Source organism: Lipomyces arxii, assembly GCF_038497795.1.
Source record: "Lipomyces arxii strain Phaff 12-163 unplaced genomic scaffold V1512scaffold_23, whole genome shotgun sequence".
NCBI lineage: Eukaryota > Fungi > Ascomycota > Lipomycetes > Lipomycetales > Lipomycetaceae > Lipomyces > Lipomyces arxii.
The window spans coordinates 102,793-117,167 of record NW_027117722.1 but is presented as its reverse complement, the minus strand read 5'-3'; the positions used below and the strand labels follow the sequence as shown (position 1 = coordinate 117,167).

At 43.0% G+C, this 14,375-nt stretch overlaps 8 protein-coding genes across 8 annotated transcripts; 3 read left to right on the top strand and 5 right to left on the bottom strand.

Annotated features, from left to right (window-relative positions):
- The first annotated feature begins 69 nt into the window (after positions 1-69).
- V1512DRAFT_267261 (Sodium/hydrogen exchanger family-domain-containing protein) lies at positions 70-3,309 on the top strand. The gene is made up of 4 exons (XM_066917244.1): positions 70-312; positions 362-464; positions 517-945; positions 996-3,309. The coding sequence occupies exons 1-4, from the start codon at positions 292-294 to the stop codon at positions 3,074-3,076; spliced, it is 2,634 nt and encodes an 877-aa protein (XP_066769675.1). The 5' UTR covers positions 70-291; the 3' UTR covers positions 3,077-3,309.
- On the bottom strand, positions 3,181-4,268 carry V1512DRAFT_281187 (EF hand domain-containing protein). Its single transcript, XM_066917999.1, has 6 exons — positions 4,064-4,268; positions 3,876-4,016; positions 3,721-3,825; positions 3,611-3,673; positions 3,463-3,558; positions 3,181-3,411 (listed from the first exon to the last, which is right to left on the bottom strand). The coding sequence occupies exons 1-6, from the start codon at positions 4,257-4,259 to the stop codon at positions 3,347-3,349; spliced, it is 666 nt and encodes a 221-aa protein (XP_066769674.1). The 5' UTR covers positions 4,260-4,268; the 3' UTR covers positions 3,181-3,346.
- Positions 4,269-4,403: 135 nt separating this feature from the next.
- Positions 4,404-6,965, top strand: V1512DRAFT_83623 (WD40-repeat-containing domain protein). The gene is made up of 4 exons (XM_066918527.1): positions 4,404-4,934; positions 4,982-5,020; positions 5,068-6,358; positions 6,406-6,965. The coding sequence occupies exons 1-4, from the start codon at positions 4,834-4,836 to the stop codon at positions 6,796-6,798; spliced, it is 1,824 nt and encodes a 607-aa protein (XP_066769673.1). The 5' UTR covers positions 4,404-4,833; the 3' UTR covers positions 6,799-6,965.
- A 184-nt stretch (positions 6,966-7,149) lies between these two features.
- V1512DRAFT_212182 (HotDog domain-containing protein) lies at positions 7,150-8,049 on the top strand (the record flags this gene model as incomplete). Its single annotated transcript, XM_066913556.1, has 3 exons — positions 7,150-7,665; positions 7,715-7,762; positions 7,813-8,049. 3 exons carry the CDS (start codon positions 7,150-7,152, stop codon positions 8,047-8,049), a joined length of 801 nt encoding a protein of 266 aa, XP_066769672.1.
- On the bottom strand, positions 7,792-9,049 carry V1512DRAFT_267251 (uncharacterized protein). Its single transcript, XM_066917243.1, has 4 exons — positions 8,989-9,049; positions 8,561-8,928; positions 8,286-8,506; positions 7,792-8,231 (listed from the first exon to the last, which is right to left on the bottom strand). Exons 2-4 carry the CDS (start codon positions 8,886-8,888, stop codon positions 8,115-8,117), a joined length of 666 nt encoding a protein of 221 aa, XP_066769671.1. The 5' UTR covers positions 8,889-8,928; positions 8,989-9,049; the 3' UTR covers positions 7,792-8,114.
- On the bottom strand, positions 9,050-10,948 carry V1512DRAFT_267249 (P-loop containing nucleoside triphosphate hydrolase protein). Its single transcript, XM_066917242.1, has 2 exons — positions 10,885-10,948; positions 9,050-10,837 (listed from the first exon to the last, which is right to left on the bottom strand). The coding sequence occupies exons 1-2, from the start codon at positions 10,895-10,897 to the stop codon at positions 9,240-9,242; spliced, it is 1,611 nt and encodes a 536-aa protein (XP_066769670.1). The 5' UTR covers positions 10,898-10,948; the 3' UTR covers positions 9,050-9,239.
- Positions 10,949-11,011: 63 nt separating this feature from the next.
- On the bottom strand, positions 11,012-12,292 carry V1512DRAFT_267247 (peptidase family M28-domain-containing protein). Its single transcript, XM_066917241.1, has one exon. The coding sequence runs from the start codon at positions 12,278-12,280 to the stop codon at positions 11,132-11,134; it is 1,149 nt and encodes a 382-aa protein (XP_066769669.1). The 5' UTR covers positions 12,281-12,292; the 3' UTR covers positions 11,012-11,131.
- Positions 12,293-12,462: 170 nt separating this feature from the next.
- Positions 12,463-14,375, bottom strand: V1512DRAFT_267245 (actin). The gene is made up of 5 exons (XM_066917240.1): positions 14,236-14,375; positions 14,017-14,030; positions 13,827-13,859; positions 13,666-13,735; positions 12,463-13,612 (listed from the first exon to the last, which is right to left on the bottom strand). Exons 1-5 carry the CDS (start codon positions 14,240-14,242, stop codon positions 12,609-12,611), a joined length of 1,128 nt encoding a protein of 375 aa, XP_066769668.1. The 5' UTR covers positions 14,243-14,375; the 3' UTR covers positions 12,463-12,608.

Genomic DNA, 14,375 nt, shown 5'->3' with positions numbered 1-14,375 from the left:
GTGCTTATTTACTCACAGCACCGAGCCTTCGCCTGCTTTTGTACAACAAGTAAACCTTAAATGCAATATGTATAATCATCATCTTTCGAGCTGACTTAAATTCCCTACGAAGGCACCTTATTATTATATTGAGATCTTCCTTCTCTTTTAATTTTTTTTTCTATTGAATACGAGATAAATATATTGATTCTCGAAGAATCTACAATATATCAAACGTGAAGAATCTGCATGCTGTCAAATCATTCAATACGACTCTATAAATCCTGTTGCCAATTGAGATTAATATAGATTATGGCCTGGGAACAACTCTGGGTTAGTCATTTCAAACGTTTGTTATTCAAAACTTACTCATTTCATCAAGATTGACAAGGCTCATCTTGCGTATGCAATCATCGGAGGCTTCACGACTATATTCTCGTTAATATCGCTGTTTGTGAAGGAAAAACTCTACATTGGAGAAGCAAGTATGTCAAGCCTGTTTTTGTTTCTGTAAATTTTATCCTCATGCAAGTAAAGCTGTGGCTACAATTGTAGGAATTATATTTGGACCTCATGCTCTGAATCTGTTTGACCCATCCAGTTGGGGTAACGTCGACTACATCACTCTTGAAATTTCTCGAATTGTTTTGATTGTCCAGATTTTTGCAGTAGCTGTTGAACTGCCAAAGAAGTATATGCTCAGGCATTGGCTGTCTGTGTTCTATCTGTTGGTGCCTGTGATGACATTTGGTTGGCTCATTTCCTCGGTTTTTATATGGAAGTTGGTACCATCGCTCAGATGGGTGGATTCGCTGGTTGTGGCTGCTTGTATCACAGCAACAGATCCTGTTTTAGCTTCGGCAGTTGTCGGTAAGGGTAAGTTTTCTAAACGTGTACCTGGGCATTTGCGAAATTTGCTGTCTGCCGAGTCCGGCTGTAATGACGGTATGGCTTTTCCTTTTACCTGTAAGTATAATTAATATTTTTCATTTTGGGTTTCCTTGACACATTATCAGACCTTTCACTTTATCTTGTTCGCGAGGCTGGTCATGCTGGTGAAATCGTACAACACTGGATCACTTTAACAATCCTGTACGAGTGTGTATTTGGTTGCATATTGGGGGCCCTCATTGGCTACAGTGGTCGCCATTTAATAAAATTTGCTGAAAATCATAATCTGATTGATCGTGAGTCTTTCCTTGTATTTTACTTTGTGCTTGCGCTTTTTTGTACTGGAGTTGGTTCAATTTTAGGCACTGACGATCTGTTGGTATCTTTCTCTGCGGGGGCTGCATTTTCTTGGGATGGATGGTTTACTCGCAAGACAGAAGAATCACATGTTTCCAACGTTATTGACTTACTACTCAATCTTGCATATTTTGTTTACTTTGGTTCCATCGTCCCATGGAGTTACTACAACGCACCTGAACTAAGTCTTAGTCCCTGGAAACTGTCTATTTTAGCAATATTGATCATTTTATTTCGCAGAATCCCCGTCATGCTGATGCTCAAGCCTCTTGTGCCAGATATCAGAACATGGCGTGAGGCATTATTCTGTGGTCACTTTGGTCCAATAGGAGTGGGTGCAGTATTTATTACAATTCTTGCAAGAGCTGAACTAGAACATGACGAGCCAACTCCATTAGCACAACTTCCGCCAAAAGGATCGCCGCATTTTGACTTGATGGCGGTTATGTGGCCTGTCGTTTCGTTTCTTATCATCACTTCGATCATTGTTCACGGGTCGTCGATTGCAGTATTTACTCTCGGTAAACGGATCAATACGATGGCTATCACTATGTCTTACACTACTGGGAATGGTAATGGTCCTTCATGGCTTCAAAGGCTTCCTAGAATGGACACTGGACAGTCACTCTCCTTTAGAAAAGTCGAGACTTCGTCTGAAACTCCCAATATGAACAGTGTTTTTCGCCGCAAGCCTGCAGTTTCAGCCACAAAGGAAGAAGCAACTGTCAGAGTTCCGGCAAGGGCTGCCGGTCGGATGTCTCGTCCTCGCAAGCGCAAAGATGCAGGTTATCGGCGTGAAAAAGATAGAAGGGATGAAGTGGCTTCATTGGAGCCAGCAGTCACGAGAGAAGACGAAGCAACTTTGGAGGAAGGTATCAACGAAGATTCGCCAGCAGTGTATCAGGAGGGCCCACACTACATCGTAGAGGATGCTGATGGTGAAGTTTTAACGACGATCAATTCTGATACCAACGAGCGCGCCCCTTGGAACGAATCTCTCGAAGCCATTCCTGACCTCTCCGATGCAGCCTCTTCGCTATCAGTGCGCGACCGATACCACAGTAGTCCAACCGCTAGTCCTAGCAGAGGCGGTCATGATAATCTTAATGGCACTCATGCGATAGCTTATCAACTCGACGACGAGATCATTGTTGAAAACGAAGAGGGTGAAGTTATCAGACGTTATCGGATCAATAGACATCGTCCAGCCGGGCCTGGTACAGGCTTGGACAGGGCTCTGTCATGGGTTGGGCTTAGGCGTGGGTCAACTGCAGCCATTTCAACACTAGGTACTGCTCGTGGAGCGCCATCGCATCCTGGTGATCTTGAAATGCAACGAATTGAATCCAGTGAGCCCGGTGCTAGCGGGAGTTCTTCCGGCTCTGGTCTTGAAAAGTCTGATCTTCCTAAGAACTTTCTGCAACGAATGGAGACAGAAGATGAAGCTGCTGCGTCACGTATGACACGAGGCCGACACATGAGAGCAGATGATGATGAAGAAACACCCGCAGAACGCAAACGTAGACTAGCAGCTCTGCAAGGTTCTGAAGGTGCAGAAACTCTAGCTCCGGCCCGTTCGCGGATTAGTACTGAAGGTGATGATGACAGTGGCAACGATTATGATTACCAAGTCGACGTGGATGAGGAAGAAGACGAGGAAAGAAGTATTAGGCAATCGACTGAACGGCCGACTAGAATCTCATTTGCTGGTGAAAATGAGATTGAGCGACGACGCAGGCTGGCGGCTTTGGGCGAATCTTTCAACGACGACGAGACCGCAACTGGCGGATCCGAATCTGCACAATCACGCGGTATTACTTGGGGTGCAAATGTCAAAAGTTCAAGATGATGTGATTGAGCATTGATTTGGCATAAAGATTATGTTGCTGGAAGTATTATTTCACGGGTTTTGTATTTCACTCTCCAGTAGAGTTAGTGGAGTTTGTGCAAATTGGGTATTGGCCTGTGCTGTATTTTCTCATTGTCTGGACATATAGGTTTCAAGGCCAATAATATTCTTCTAGTTCTTGACCGTTTTGTAACTGCAGCATTTATGGAATGAGAGCAGAAAAAAGTACAAAACTTAAATTGAATCTTAAAATGACTGTAGTACCATTTATCAGCTCTCTGCGATCAAGTGCAATACTTCTTTCAAAAAATCTTCATAAGATATATGTGCCCAGCCTCATATACGAATTAGCACTTAAACGAAGCACACTGCAGTGATAAGCTTACCATTCACATGCACATCATACTTGTGAAATGCCGCTGTCATATTCTGGAGCGTCACAATAGCCCGGACAAACAAGTCGAATGACAGTGCGTTTCTTCCTTCACAGGTTAGACATCACAAGGAAACCAAAGCGCCTCAGATATTGCTTACTTTTTTTGTCGTAGCTACTGAATAAACTAGTCACAAATTGGGGAGAGACGTTGAAATTAAATGCTACGAATACTGTCAGCATTTTATTGTTTCATCTTGATTTAACAGACTTGATAATGCCACGGCAAACTCGTCTATACTGATCGTCTTATTACCGTCTTTGTCAAAATTTTGAAAATTTTTCAGCCATTGGTTTAAATATTCCCATAGTGACTCTATATTATCATCAGCACGGCATTACATTAACATGGCAGCCTCAACTTACGGAATTCTGCAAAATCGATAGTACCGGATTGGTCCTTGGCATATGAAGCCATTAGCATTCTCACTGTCTTGCGATCAAATTGCGTTTGATCAATATTGATAAGGCCATGATGTAGCTCGTCTGCGGTTATCCGGCCATTGTCTACCTTTGTTAAATGTGCTTAACGTTTAAGAACCATTATAGCGCACTGTCTTTATCGAGTCTTTGGAATATACCGTATACTGTATCAATAGGCACAGATGTCGGACGTTGATTAAAATCCATTGTAGACCGTATATTGTGTGTATTATCTTGTTGGTATTGCGGTCGGGCAAAAGAAGGCAGAGATGATTGATGGGAGTCGACAGGAACTTGCATACGGCGTGCAAGCGGGTTTTGCTGCATGCGTGCAGTTGGTTGCGCGCCTGAAACCGCTGTATTGGTCGTCTGGTTTGAAGAGATCTGTGCCGAATAATCTCTCGGATCCATCGCAGGCTAGAGCAGTGTTAGAGCCAATGATACTACGTAGTTATCTCATATTCAGAACAGTGTACTCACTGGGAGATCGTCGACCATATTAAGGATTTGGTACTGTGATATCCTGATTCAGTAATATATCCGGTATATCTAAAAAAAGGAAAGAGAGTCCAGGGTAAACCCGGTTATGATCAGCAACTCGGGATGGTGTTGGCGATACGCGAACGTACGGAGTTATGTACAACACCCTTGAATAATGGTAGAAAGAAGAATCATTTCAATTTGCACATGTTCGAGGTATCTGCTCACGTCCGCTAGTTTCAAACACAAAGAAACATCAAAAAACAATTTAATCTAACTTTCTAATCTACTGTAATGTCGATTCGCTTATAAGTTTGAGCATAGCCACAACAGATATGATACTCATGGCATAGTGAACGTGAAGGTTGCGAATCCCGATCAAAGCTTTCAATTTAAATCTGATACCTGTCCTGCTGTTGAAATGACTATGACTGACTCTACGGTCGGACCGGCGTCGGCTTGGACATCAAAGACGTTTGGTACTTCGTTATCTCTTCACCTTGAACGACCCGTCGGCGCAATGTACTGTTCTTTTTTTTATCTGTAGAGGGTTTTTTTAACAGGAATAGGACGATCTCGCCTTCCGGCAGAGATGTTGTTTTGGCATCGTAAGGGTTTTGATTTACGTGGAGGAGCTGTGTGCTAATTCTAGTAGCCGAAGCGGACTCTATGTCGTTGATTTAGACGATCCGTATTGCCCTCCTCGATTTTTACGGCACTCAACATTGTGGGAGGTTGCGGACGTACAGTGGTCTCCCCATTCTGCAAAGTATACTTGGGTTATTTCTGCTTCTAATCAAAAAGCAATGGTTTGGAACATGGCCCTACCTTCGAGAAACGCAATAGAGCACGTGTTACATGCACACACTCGTGCTATCACAGATATTAATTTCCATGCTCATGACCCAGAACGTCTGGCTACATGTGCAGTTGACGCATTTGTTCATTGCTGGGATATGAGAACGCCGGGGAAGCCGGTGCAGAGTTTTTGCGACTGGAGAGCGAGTGCAACACAAGTGAAATGGAACCGGCGGAATCCACACGTGGTTGCGTCAAGCCATGATCGTTTTGTAAGAATCTGGGATGATCGAATGGGTGCTAAGCCGCTTCGATCAATTAACGCACATTCTACTAAAATATATGGTGTTGACTTCAATCGTGTTAGCGAAACCAAATTGATCACTTGCTCGCTTGACAAGACAGTCAAATACTGGGATTACAGTAATGGAAAAGATGAGCCTGCTAGAGTGATCACGACTGACTTTCCTGTCTGGCGTGCTCGACACACTCCTTTTGGAGACGGGTGCCTGATAATGCCTCAAAGAGGAGGCAAAAACAGTTTATCTCTAGTTTACAATCAAAGCGAGAAGCTTGTGGCGCCGATGGTACCTGTCAAGGAATTTTTAGGTCATACAGAACCGGTGAAGGAATTTCTTTGGCGAACGAGAGGTGGTGAGGATAGGGTTGACGATCGAGAGTTTCAACTAGTGACATGGTCCAAAGATCACGACCTCCGATTGTGGACATTAGAGAACTCTACGTTAGATGCGGTACATCATCATCGAGCTAGACCTCTTCAGTACAGACTTACACGAAAAGGTACTCCTTATGTTAGTTTTAGCAAGGAACCGGAACTGCCGGACGAAAGCGAGTCTGGATCTTTGTCGCCGCTAAACATACGACAGCCATTTTCTAGAGCCGGTGGAGCTACTTCGCGATCGCAAACGCAATCCCGTAATAATTCGCAGCGGTACATGACACGACGTGGAAAGGGCTACGATAATATTTCCCATCTCAATTGGGTCTCTGGTGTTCGTATCGGGCGATCAGCATTTGCTCGGCCCGACGAGTCGACTGCGTTTACCGAGCGTGGAGGAGTCCCAGAAAACTTAGGGGAAGAGGTCAGCATGGTTGGAAATAAGTTTCCAAAGGTGACATTTGAGAAGGTGAGATGTATGTGTTGGAAACTTTGAGTTTTAGCTAACTTTTTCAGATTAATGTAGGTAGCGGTCACTTGGTTATTTGTTTAAATGGACCTTGGGGAACCGACAACGAGCTTGTATTTGTTCGGGTATCTGCACATTTCCCATTAAATTATCCAAGGAATCAGCCGCCTAAGTTCTCGATCGAGCCAAGCAAGAACCTTTCTGAAAGTCTGACCAAAGAAATGGATTCTAAATTGGATGAGATCTCAATGAAAATGACAAGTCACGGCAAATACTGTCTTGAAGTTTGCATGAGATTTTTAATGGGAGAGAAGGTTGTTCTCGACGATCTTGCCGTTGATGACACGCTTCTGTCGACTTCGTTGGGAGGTGTGCCTAGTTTAGATGATGACGGGGACTCTTCTAGTGATGACGAGATTATTATGTCTCCGCCGAAATAGGGAACTAAGTATGACTTCACTAGTGAAGTCATCTCGTGAGGACAGGACGGATATTTTTATTGCACTTGTTTGGCGTTATTTAAAATGTTATGATACTTTTTTGTAATTTATACGATTTATGGAGAGACCTGTAGTTTAGCTAGTGGCTCAGCGATGGAGATTTAGGTTACCGACTGTTCCTAGACCGTAAAGCACAGTTCGTATAAACCTCGCCATCTAGTCGTTTGCTAGTTTTAATTGAGGTGCTTGACTGAAGTGCATAGTCCCTTTTTTTTTTTTTGGCAAATTTCACTGTGTGACTTTCCGGCCTGTATAATGGTTTTGTTGCAAAGTAGTGCAGTTAAGCAACGGATGTGTTTGTCAGTTCTCCAGCCAAAAAGCATAAATAGATTCCGCTGTAGATTTGTTCAGTCAATTACGAGTTGGAATGCATTTTCGACAAGTCCTGCTAAGCGGTCACTTATTGCGGAGTACCCAGTCTATACGACTTTAATTGTTGCAGCTGCGTCCCTGTTTGTGGGTGCTACAGTTGGATACAAATTCACGCCTACTCAGGTCTTGTCACTGCTGAAAAGCAAAGTACCACAGCCGGGGACTCCAGAAGAGAGGCAGTATTTGGACAAGATTGAGAAGGAATTGCTCGATTTCCCGCTTGCAAAGAAGCTACGTGCCGATGAAGGATATATTGAACAGAGAATGTGGGACGGTGCTCCAGAAGTATATAAATCACAGTCATTACTAGCAGGAACTCTTAGTGGTCCAGGAATGATTGCGGTGCCTGGAGTTGTGTTCATAAATGAGAGGGCACGAACCGTGGTGTCTTTGATCCACGTTGGGAATAGACTGTCAGGATTTCCTAGAATAGTAGTATGTTTTTGTCTGTGGATCATGTGTTGGTTGCTTACTGATCATATAGCATGGAGGTTTAATTGGTGCTCTATTAGATGAAGCATTAGCAAGAGCAGTAAGTGGTTTCTACTAATTGACTATGAGAATAACTAGTTACAAGTTCAGGCTATTTTACCGTTAAAAGACAAAACTGTTGTGACTGCAAACCTTGACATTAACTATCGATCACCTACTCGGACAGAGCAAATCATAATAATCGAAACACACGTCACCGAAAATACAGATAAAAAGTCATTAGTTGCAGGCACTGTAACAGATCATAGTGGAAAGTTGCTTGCAGAATCCACGGCTGTATTTGTTGTTCCCAAAAAGTATAAAGTATCAAATTTACTTGGATTGTAGACTGCAAAATAAATGATAGTTTGATGATGATGATGATGATGGTGATGATGACAGTATTAAGAACCTTACTCAATAGCGTACTTTCTTTTTGCCCATTCAATGAAAGATGGGACGTCTTTAGCTGTAGTACTTGGTAATACTAAATTTTGTATCCATCGAGGAATCGTGCCTCCACCGTCACTCTAAATAGTCATATTAGAAACTGAATTGAATGTTACACAAATATATGTATTTACAGTAAATGCCATTGTCCATTCAATTCTTCCGTCTCGGAGTTCACGAACTTGTTCAACAGAAGTATATCGGCCCAATACTGCGCCTTTAGATATTGGGCATTTAGCAGGTACAGAGATCACAAAAAACTCTCGGATTTCTGGGTCTGGTTGGACAGCAAGAACCCATTCAGGTAGCTCTCTTACACTAAGAGGAAATGATAAGGCATATTTTGCAACAATTCCTTTATAACCGTATGAATAATGACTTCTGCTTGACATCATCAGTATAAACTTACCTTTCCATCCTGATTCTCCTGCATCAATCTCGGTATAAGTCTCAAATTGATCGATGTATTCTAATTCATTTTCTGTGTGATCGTCACAAATCCCGGCCTTAAACCAATCCCAAGGAAGTTCATGAATCGAGATCCTGGCTACCCATTTTTCTCCCAATAGTTTTCTACTGTATGTTTGTACTCCACTGTAGTAAGGATAAGCTGATTCTCTCTTCCACGTTCTTGCAACTTCAGAAACTAAAGACCGAGCCAAATCAACCGCAGCTTCTGGTCTAACTAAAGCATCTCGAGCTTTTGGTTTCATATCAAACACAAACTCATGGGCCATTTCGATTCGACTCTATTGGCGAATCAACGGCCATAGACTACTACACAGTCATAAAAGATTAGACTTTGGGCTTTTCAACAAAAGACAAAAATAAAAATACCTTTTTTTAAAAGCTTCGTGTTGATCTTAAATCAATCAAATCAAATGAACAGAAAATCTTCAGTCAGAATCAATGTCATGATTTTCATGTGGTCAATGCTTTAACGTTTTTGTACTCCTCGACGTCAGTTCTTCATTTAACACGTAAAATTTAAAGTATGCCCCAATACAAATTTATCTTGCTACCAAATAATGTGTTGACTTGGTAATAAAAAAAGTGCACAAATCGTTAAACTTTTAGAATGCTTTAAATTATTCCGTAATTTCTTCGTCGCTTTCACCGGGATTCCATAATCCCTCAAGACTAAACTCCGTAGCCCATTGCTTCACGATATCCTTTTGCTCAACATTCTTTCCATCCTTGTTTCGTAACACCGTCACGCCCTTGTCATCACCTACAGAAATCGCGGTAGGCGGCATAACCCATCGCTGAATCCTGCCGTCTCTCCAATCGTTAATGATGGACATGGCAGCGGCCTGCAAATTCGGAATACCGCCTTTTCCAATTCGACCACGCTTTCTGGCAACATGTACCAAAAAATCAGTGCTCTTGTCTAACTTATCAGTGTTGGCATCAACTCTAGGCAAAAGTGCAGGTAAATCGTAGTATTGCTTAAGACTGTCAAACAAACCTTGCACCTTCTCTAACCTATCCAGCAACAATGACACTGCCGGAACAGCATCAACAATCTGTTTTGGTGGAAGCGCACCCAATAAAAGAAGTCGGGCTTCTGAGCTTGCAGACTGTTCGTTTGATGCACTTGACTCGGACGGGAATACGATGCCGGGTGAGTCCAAAAGCTTTAGTCTGTTATCGATCTTAACCTCACGCAGTGAGGTAGTCACACCAGCTTCAGCACCAACGGGGCAGGCTCCAGTACGACCACCAAGGCGAGAAGTCAGTGCATTGATAACCGACGACTTTCCGACGTTTGGGTATCCAATCACACCAACAACAATTGACCGCTTGAGATTGACTCTGGCTGCGTACGACTTGAGTGCATGTAACAGTGTTGCCGCCGTGCTTTGCGCAGTCACACTCCTGTGATTAAGCTGTTGAGCATTTGGAGCTGCCGAGTTAGCTCGAAGACTTATTGTCGGAAAAAAATTTTGAAGATATGTCTCCCACGCCTTTTGCACTTCGGCTGGCACGAGATCGATCTTGTTAAGAACAAAAATCAGCCGTTTGTCCATCGAGCTCATTACAACTTTTTCAACTTCTTTTGACCGCGTGCCTTCCGGATCACGAGCGTCAAGAACGTAAAGAACAACATCAGCGTTATCGACTACAGACTTGAATATCTTGTCAAATGATTTGCGCGATCCTTCAACCACTCCAGTCATGTTGGAAGCACCGGAAACCTCTTCATCATCGCTCTCTTCGTCGTATTCTTCATCACCATCCTCTGACATTTCGTCATCATCACTAAAGTTCTTTGCAGCTCGCATCGCATACTCCATCAGAGCACTCATCCCCCCTTCTTCCTCGACTTCCATTTCTTCGTCGTCAGACTCCTCCAAAGCATCTTCTCCTAAAATCATTTCGTCCTTAGCAGCACCGTCTCCTTTAAACGTCGCAGCAGCAGCAGCAGCCTTCTCCTTAATCTCTTTTCGCTTTCTGTCCCGCTCCTCCTTGGCCTCTTCCTTTTCTCGTGCCAATTCTTCAATAATTTTGTTTTTGTAAGGGAAACTGTTAGGAATTTCACTAATATCAATTCTGCCACTTTTTTTTGCCCGACTGGTCCATGTAGCGTCCTTCTTTGAAAGCTTCTTTTGTTTCTTTCTTGTAGCTGCTGCTTTCTTCTTGATTCCCTCGCGCAACTTTGTCGACTGACGCTTGCTAGTCGGTCCTACAATTGTGTCAGTCACATTCACCTGCATATTAAATCAAACCCACTCCTAACTCTCATTCTAACAGAATTACTATACAAAACTTGCAATTGATATGATAAAAAATTGCCAGACAAAAAATCTAGTAACAAAAAAGTTTGCGCAACTGTTGGGAGTTTTAAACTTTCGAATAGTTGTGGGTTAGGTTAATACTGTATTAACTCAGACTTTTATTCAATGACAAAAACAATAACGCCAATATTCAGTGTATATAACAGAAATCGGTATGCAAATACACCAAATCATCTGCCGGTCTATATAAATTCTCCAAGACCGAGATATCCGGCGACCCAAGCAGTCACAAAGACTGCCCAGTCATGCACTGCCTCAGAGCTTAAATGCTCGCCGTCGTCATCCATCGTGTGCCATGTATCTGGGAACGGGACCGGAATAAGATGTAGCACCGGGGTGCCTCTCCGTAAAAACGGCATGTGGTCGTCGTCGATCATTACGTTATTCATGACATCGGTCGCACGTACGAATGGCTTGTTTTTGTTTGACCTTGCAATACCTGCTGCCCTTGAAGCGTCCTCTGCAGCACGCAGTTCCCTACAAGCCCAAGAAGTTGTGCCATAGTAGCACGGGACAGAAGAATCTTTTGCTCCCAGTAGATCAAGTAGCACAAACAGATCAATATCTTCAATCGCTGATAGACGACCTCGCGACGTTGCTCGCTTTTCATTCTCCCAAACATTAGCAAGATGACGTGCGCCGTAAAGTGAATCTTGACTTGTCCATTTGACCAATGCTTCTTCACCGTCCATGAAAATGATCTGTAATCCAATATCTTCTGCTGCACCTACAAGGTTTGAGTTCCAACGTTTGAGTACAGTCTCTGTAAGAGATTCAGCCAAGTACATCAAAATTGCGCATGGCACTGCAGAGTCAATAGCACCAATGAACCCGAACGGATCGATTTTGGAATCGTAGTGTGCAACAAGCGTCAGATATCTTGCCGGGCGTTCCTCACTTCCAGGTGGAGTCAACCGAAAAACAAGATTTGTAAAGTTAAGCAAACCAGACACACCACCATATTCTGGTACTACGTCCGCAAACGAATCGACCATCGTCGTCCAACTCTTTAGACTTTCAAAGTGAGCAGTGATGTGCTTCTGAACCAAAGTGGAATTGTGAGATCCTGGTGGCCGCGGAATAAGCATAGGAGTAAGTAACGCCACTGTTTCTTTTTTGCCATCCTTCTTCAATGTGCTGTTCAAATCTGAAGTGGTCCGAATCGACCGATAGTTCGGATCCAGAGAAGGGAAAGGTGGATGAAAGTCGAACAAATCTAGTAATTGAGTTTCATCTAGTTGTACTCGTTGACTCGGCAGTGCATTCACCAGACTACTCAAGATCAGCAACACTAATATACATAGTACATTTGTAACCACTGCTTTAACCATCTTGAAGGCCTGGTCAGTGAAAGTGCTAAAATATAGAGACTACTGCGAGCCTTTTGATAAGTATAAAACCCTAACCCAATAGCTGATGTCTAAGGCGTTCGTAGTTATCAGTCGCAATAAAGCTCCTATCCTAACCTGATGAGTCCAGAAATAGTAGGAACATTCATTTGTTGTCATTTATTGCCATTTATTTACATTTCGTACCAACCGTATCTGAAAAAAAGTGTTTATATCGTATAAAAATTACATCAAAACTAAGACAAGTATATAATCATCTATTTGAAGCACATAATACCTGACATCAGACTAACAACAAAATTTAAGAAGCTTAGAAGCACTTGCGGTGGACAATTGATGGTCCAGACTCGTCGTATTCCTGCTTGGAGATCCACATCTGCTGGAAGGTAGAGAGCGAGGCAAGGATAGATCCACCAATCCAAACTGAGTACTTACGCTCAGGAGGAGCAATGATCTTGACCTTCATGGACGAAGGAGCAAGCGCAGTGATCTCCTTCTGCATTCTGTCAGCAATACCGGGGTACATGGTGGTACCACCAGACATGACAATGTTGCAGTACAAGTCCTTACGAACATCAACATCGCACTTCATGATGGAGTTGAATGTAGTCTCATGGATACCAGCAGCCTCCAGACCAAGAACAGATGGGTGGAAGAGAGCCTCAGGAGCACGGAAGCGCTCGTTGCCAATAGTGATGACACGTCCGTCAGGAAGCTCATATGACTTCTCCAAGCTAGAACTCTGGGCAGCAGTCTGGAGCTCCTGCTCAAAGTCAAGAGCAACGTAGCAAAGCTTCTCCTTGATATCACGAACGATTTCACGCTCAGCAGATGTACTGAAAGTGTATCCTCGCTCGGACAAGATTGCCTTGAGGTAATCAGTGAGATCACGACCAGCCATGTCGACACGGAAAATGGCGTGGGGAAGAGTAAAACCTTCGTAGATAGGGACAACGTGGGTGACACCATCACCAGAATCAAGAACGATACCAGTAGTACGTCCTGAAGCATAAAGGGAAAGGACAGCCTGGATAGAGACGTAGAAAGCAGGAGCATTAAAGGTCTCGAAAACGATCTGGGTCATCTTCTCACGGTTAGACTTAGGGTTAAGAGGAGCCTCAGTGAAAAGAACGGGGTGCTCCTCAGGGGCAACTCGAAGTTCGTTGTAGAAGGTGTGATGCCAGATCTTCTCCATATCGTCCCAGTTGGTAACAATACCGTGCTCAATAGGATATCTTAGCGTCAAGACACCACGCTTTGACTGAGCCTCATCACCAACATACGAGTCCTTCTGGCCCATACCAACCATGATACCTATTCAATAGTTAGACTTTGATTGACAGATCAATTATTGTGGTGTAGCGTACCAGGGTGACGGGGGCGACCAATGATCGAAGGGAAAACAGCTCTTGGAGCATCATCACCAGCAAAACCGGCCTATCAAAAGAATTAGCATGATGTTTTCACGAATTGATCTATAATTCAAAGAAGAAATTACGATCAAATGAAAACAACAATCGATACATACCTTGCACATACCGGAACCGTTATCAATAACGAGCTATAAACAGAATCAGTATACGATCTTTGCATAGAATATGTTTATTGCAGTCATCCAACTATGATTGTTGATTAAATTGATAAGATCGATCAAATTCTACAATTAGACTCATTATCGTGAAGACTGCACAGGGACATCAACAATCAGTGTATCATACAGCAGCTACTTCGTCTAACAGAAGTTAGTAACATATCAAATAATGCATAATATAAGCTAAATTGACTATAATTGGACAGACGTTGATGATCAATGTAAGTCATGCGGTAAGGAACGGAATAGACACACTTAGACGCACCATACAGCACCCACCACCTTTACCATTCAATCCAATCCATCAATTGCAAAAAATCCAATTTCAAATAAAAAGTTAACGTACCATCCATTGTTATATATTACACGATTTAACGGGAATAAATGTGAGGAAAAAGTGTTGATAGATTTAGTCGATTAGATCGTTAGAAAAGACAAATAAAAAGAGGCGAGGAGAGGGGGGTCTAAAAGGAAAGAAGTTACTCG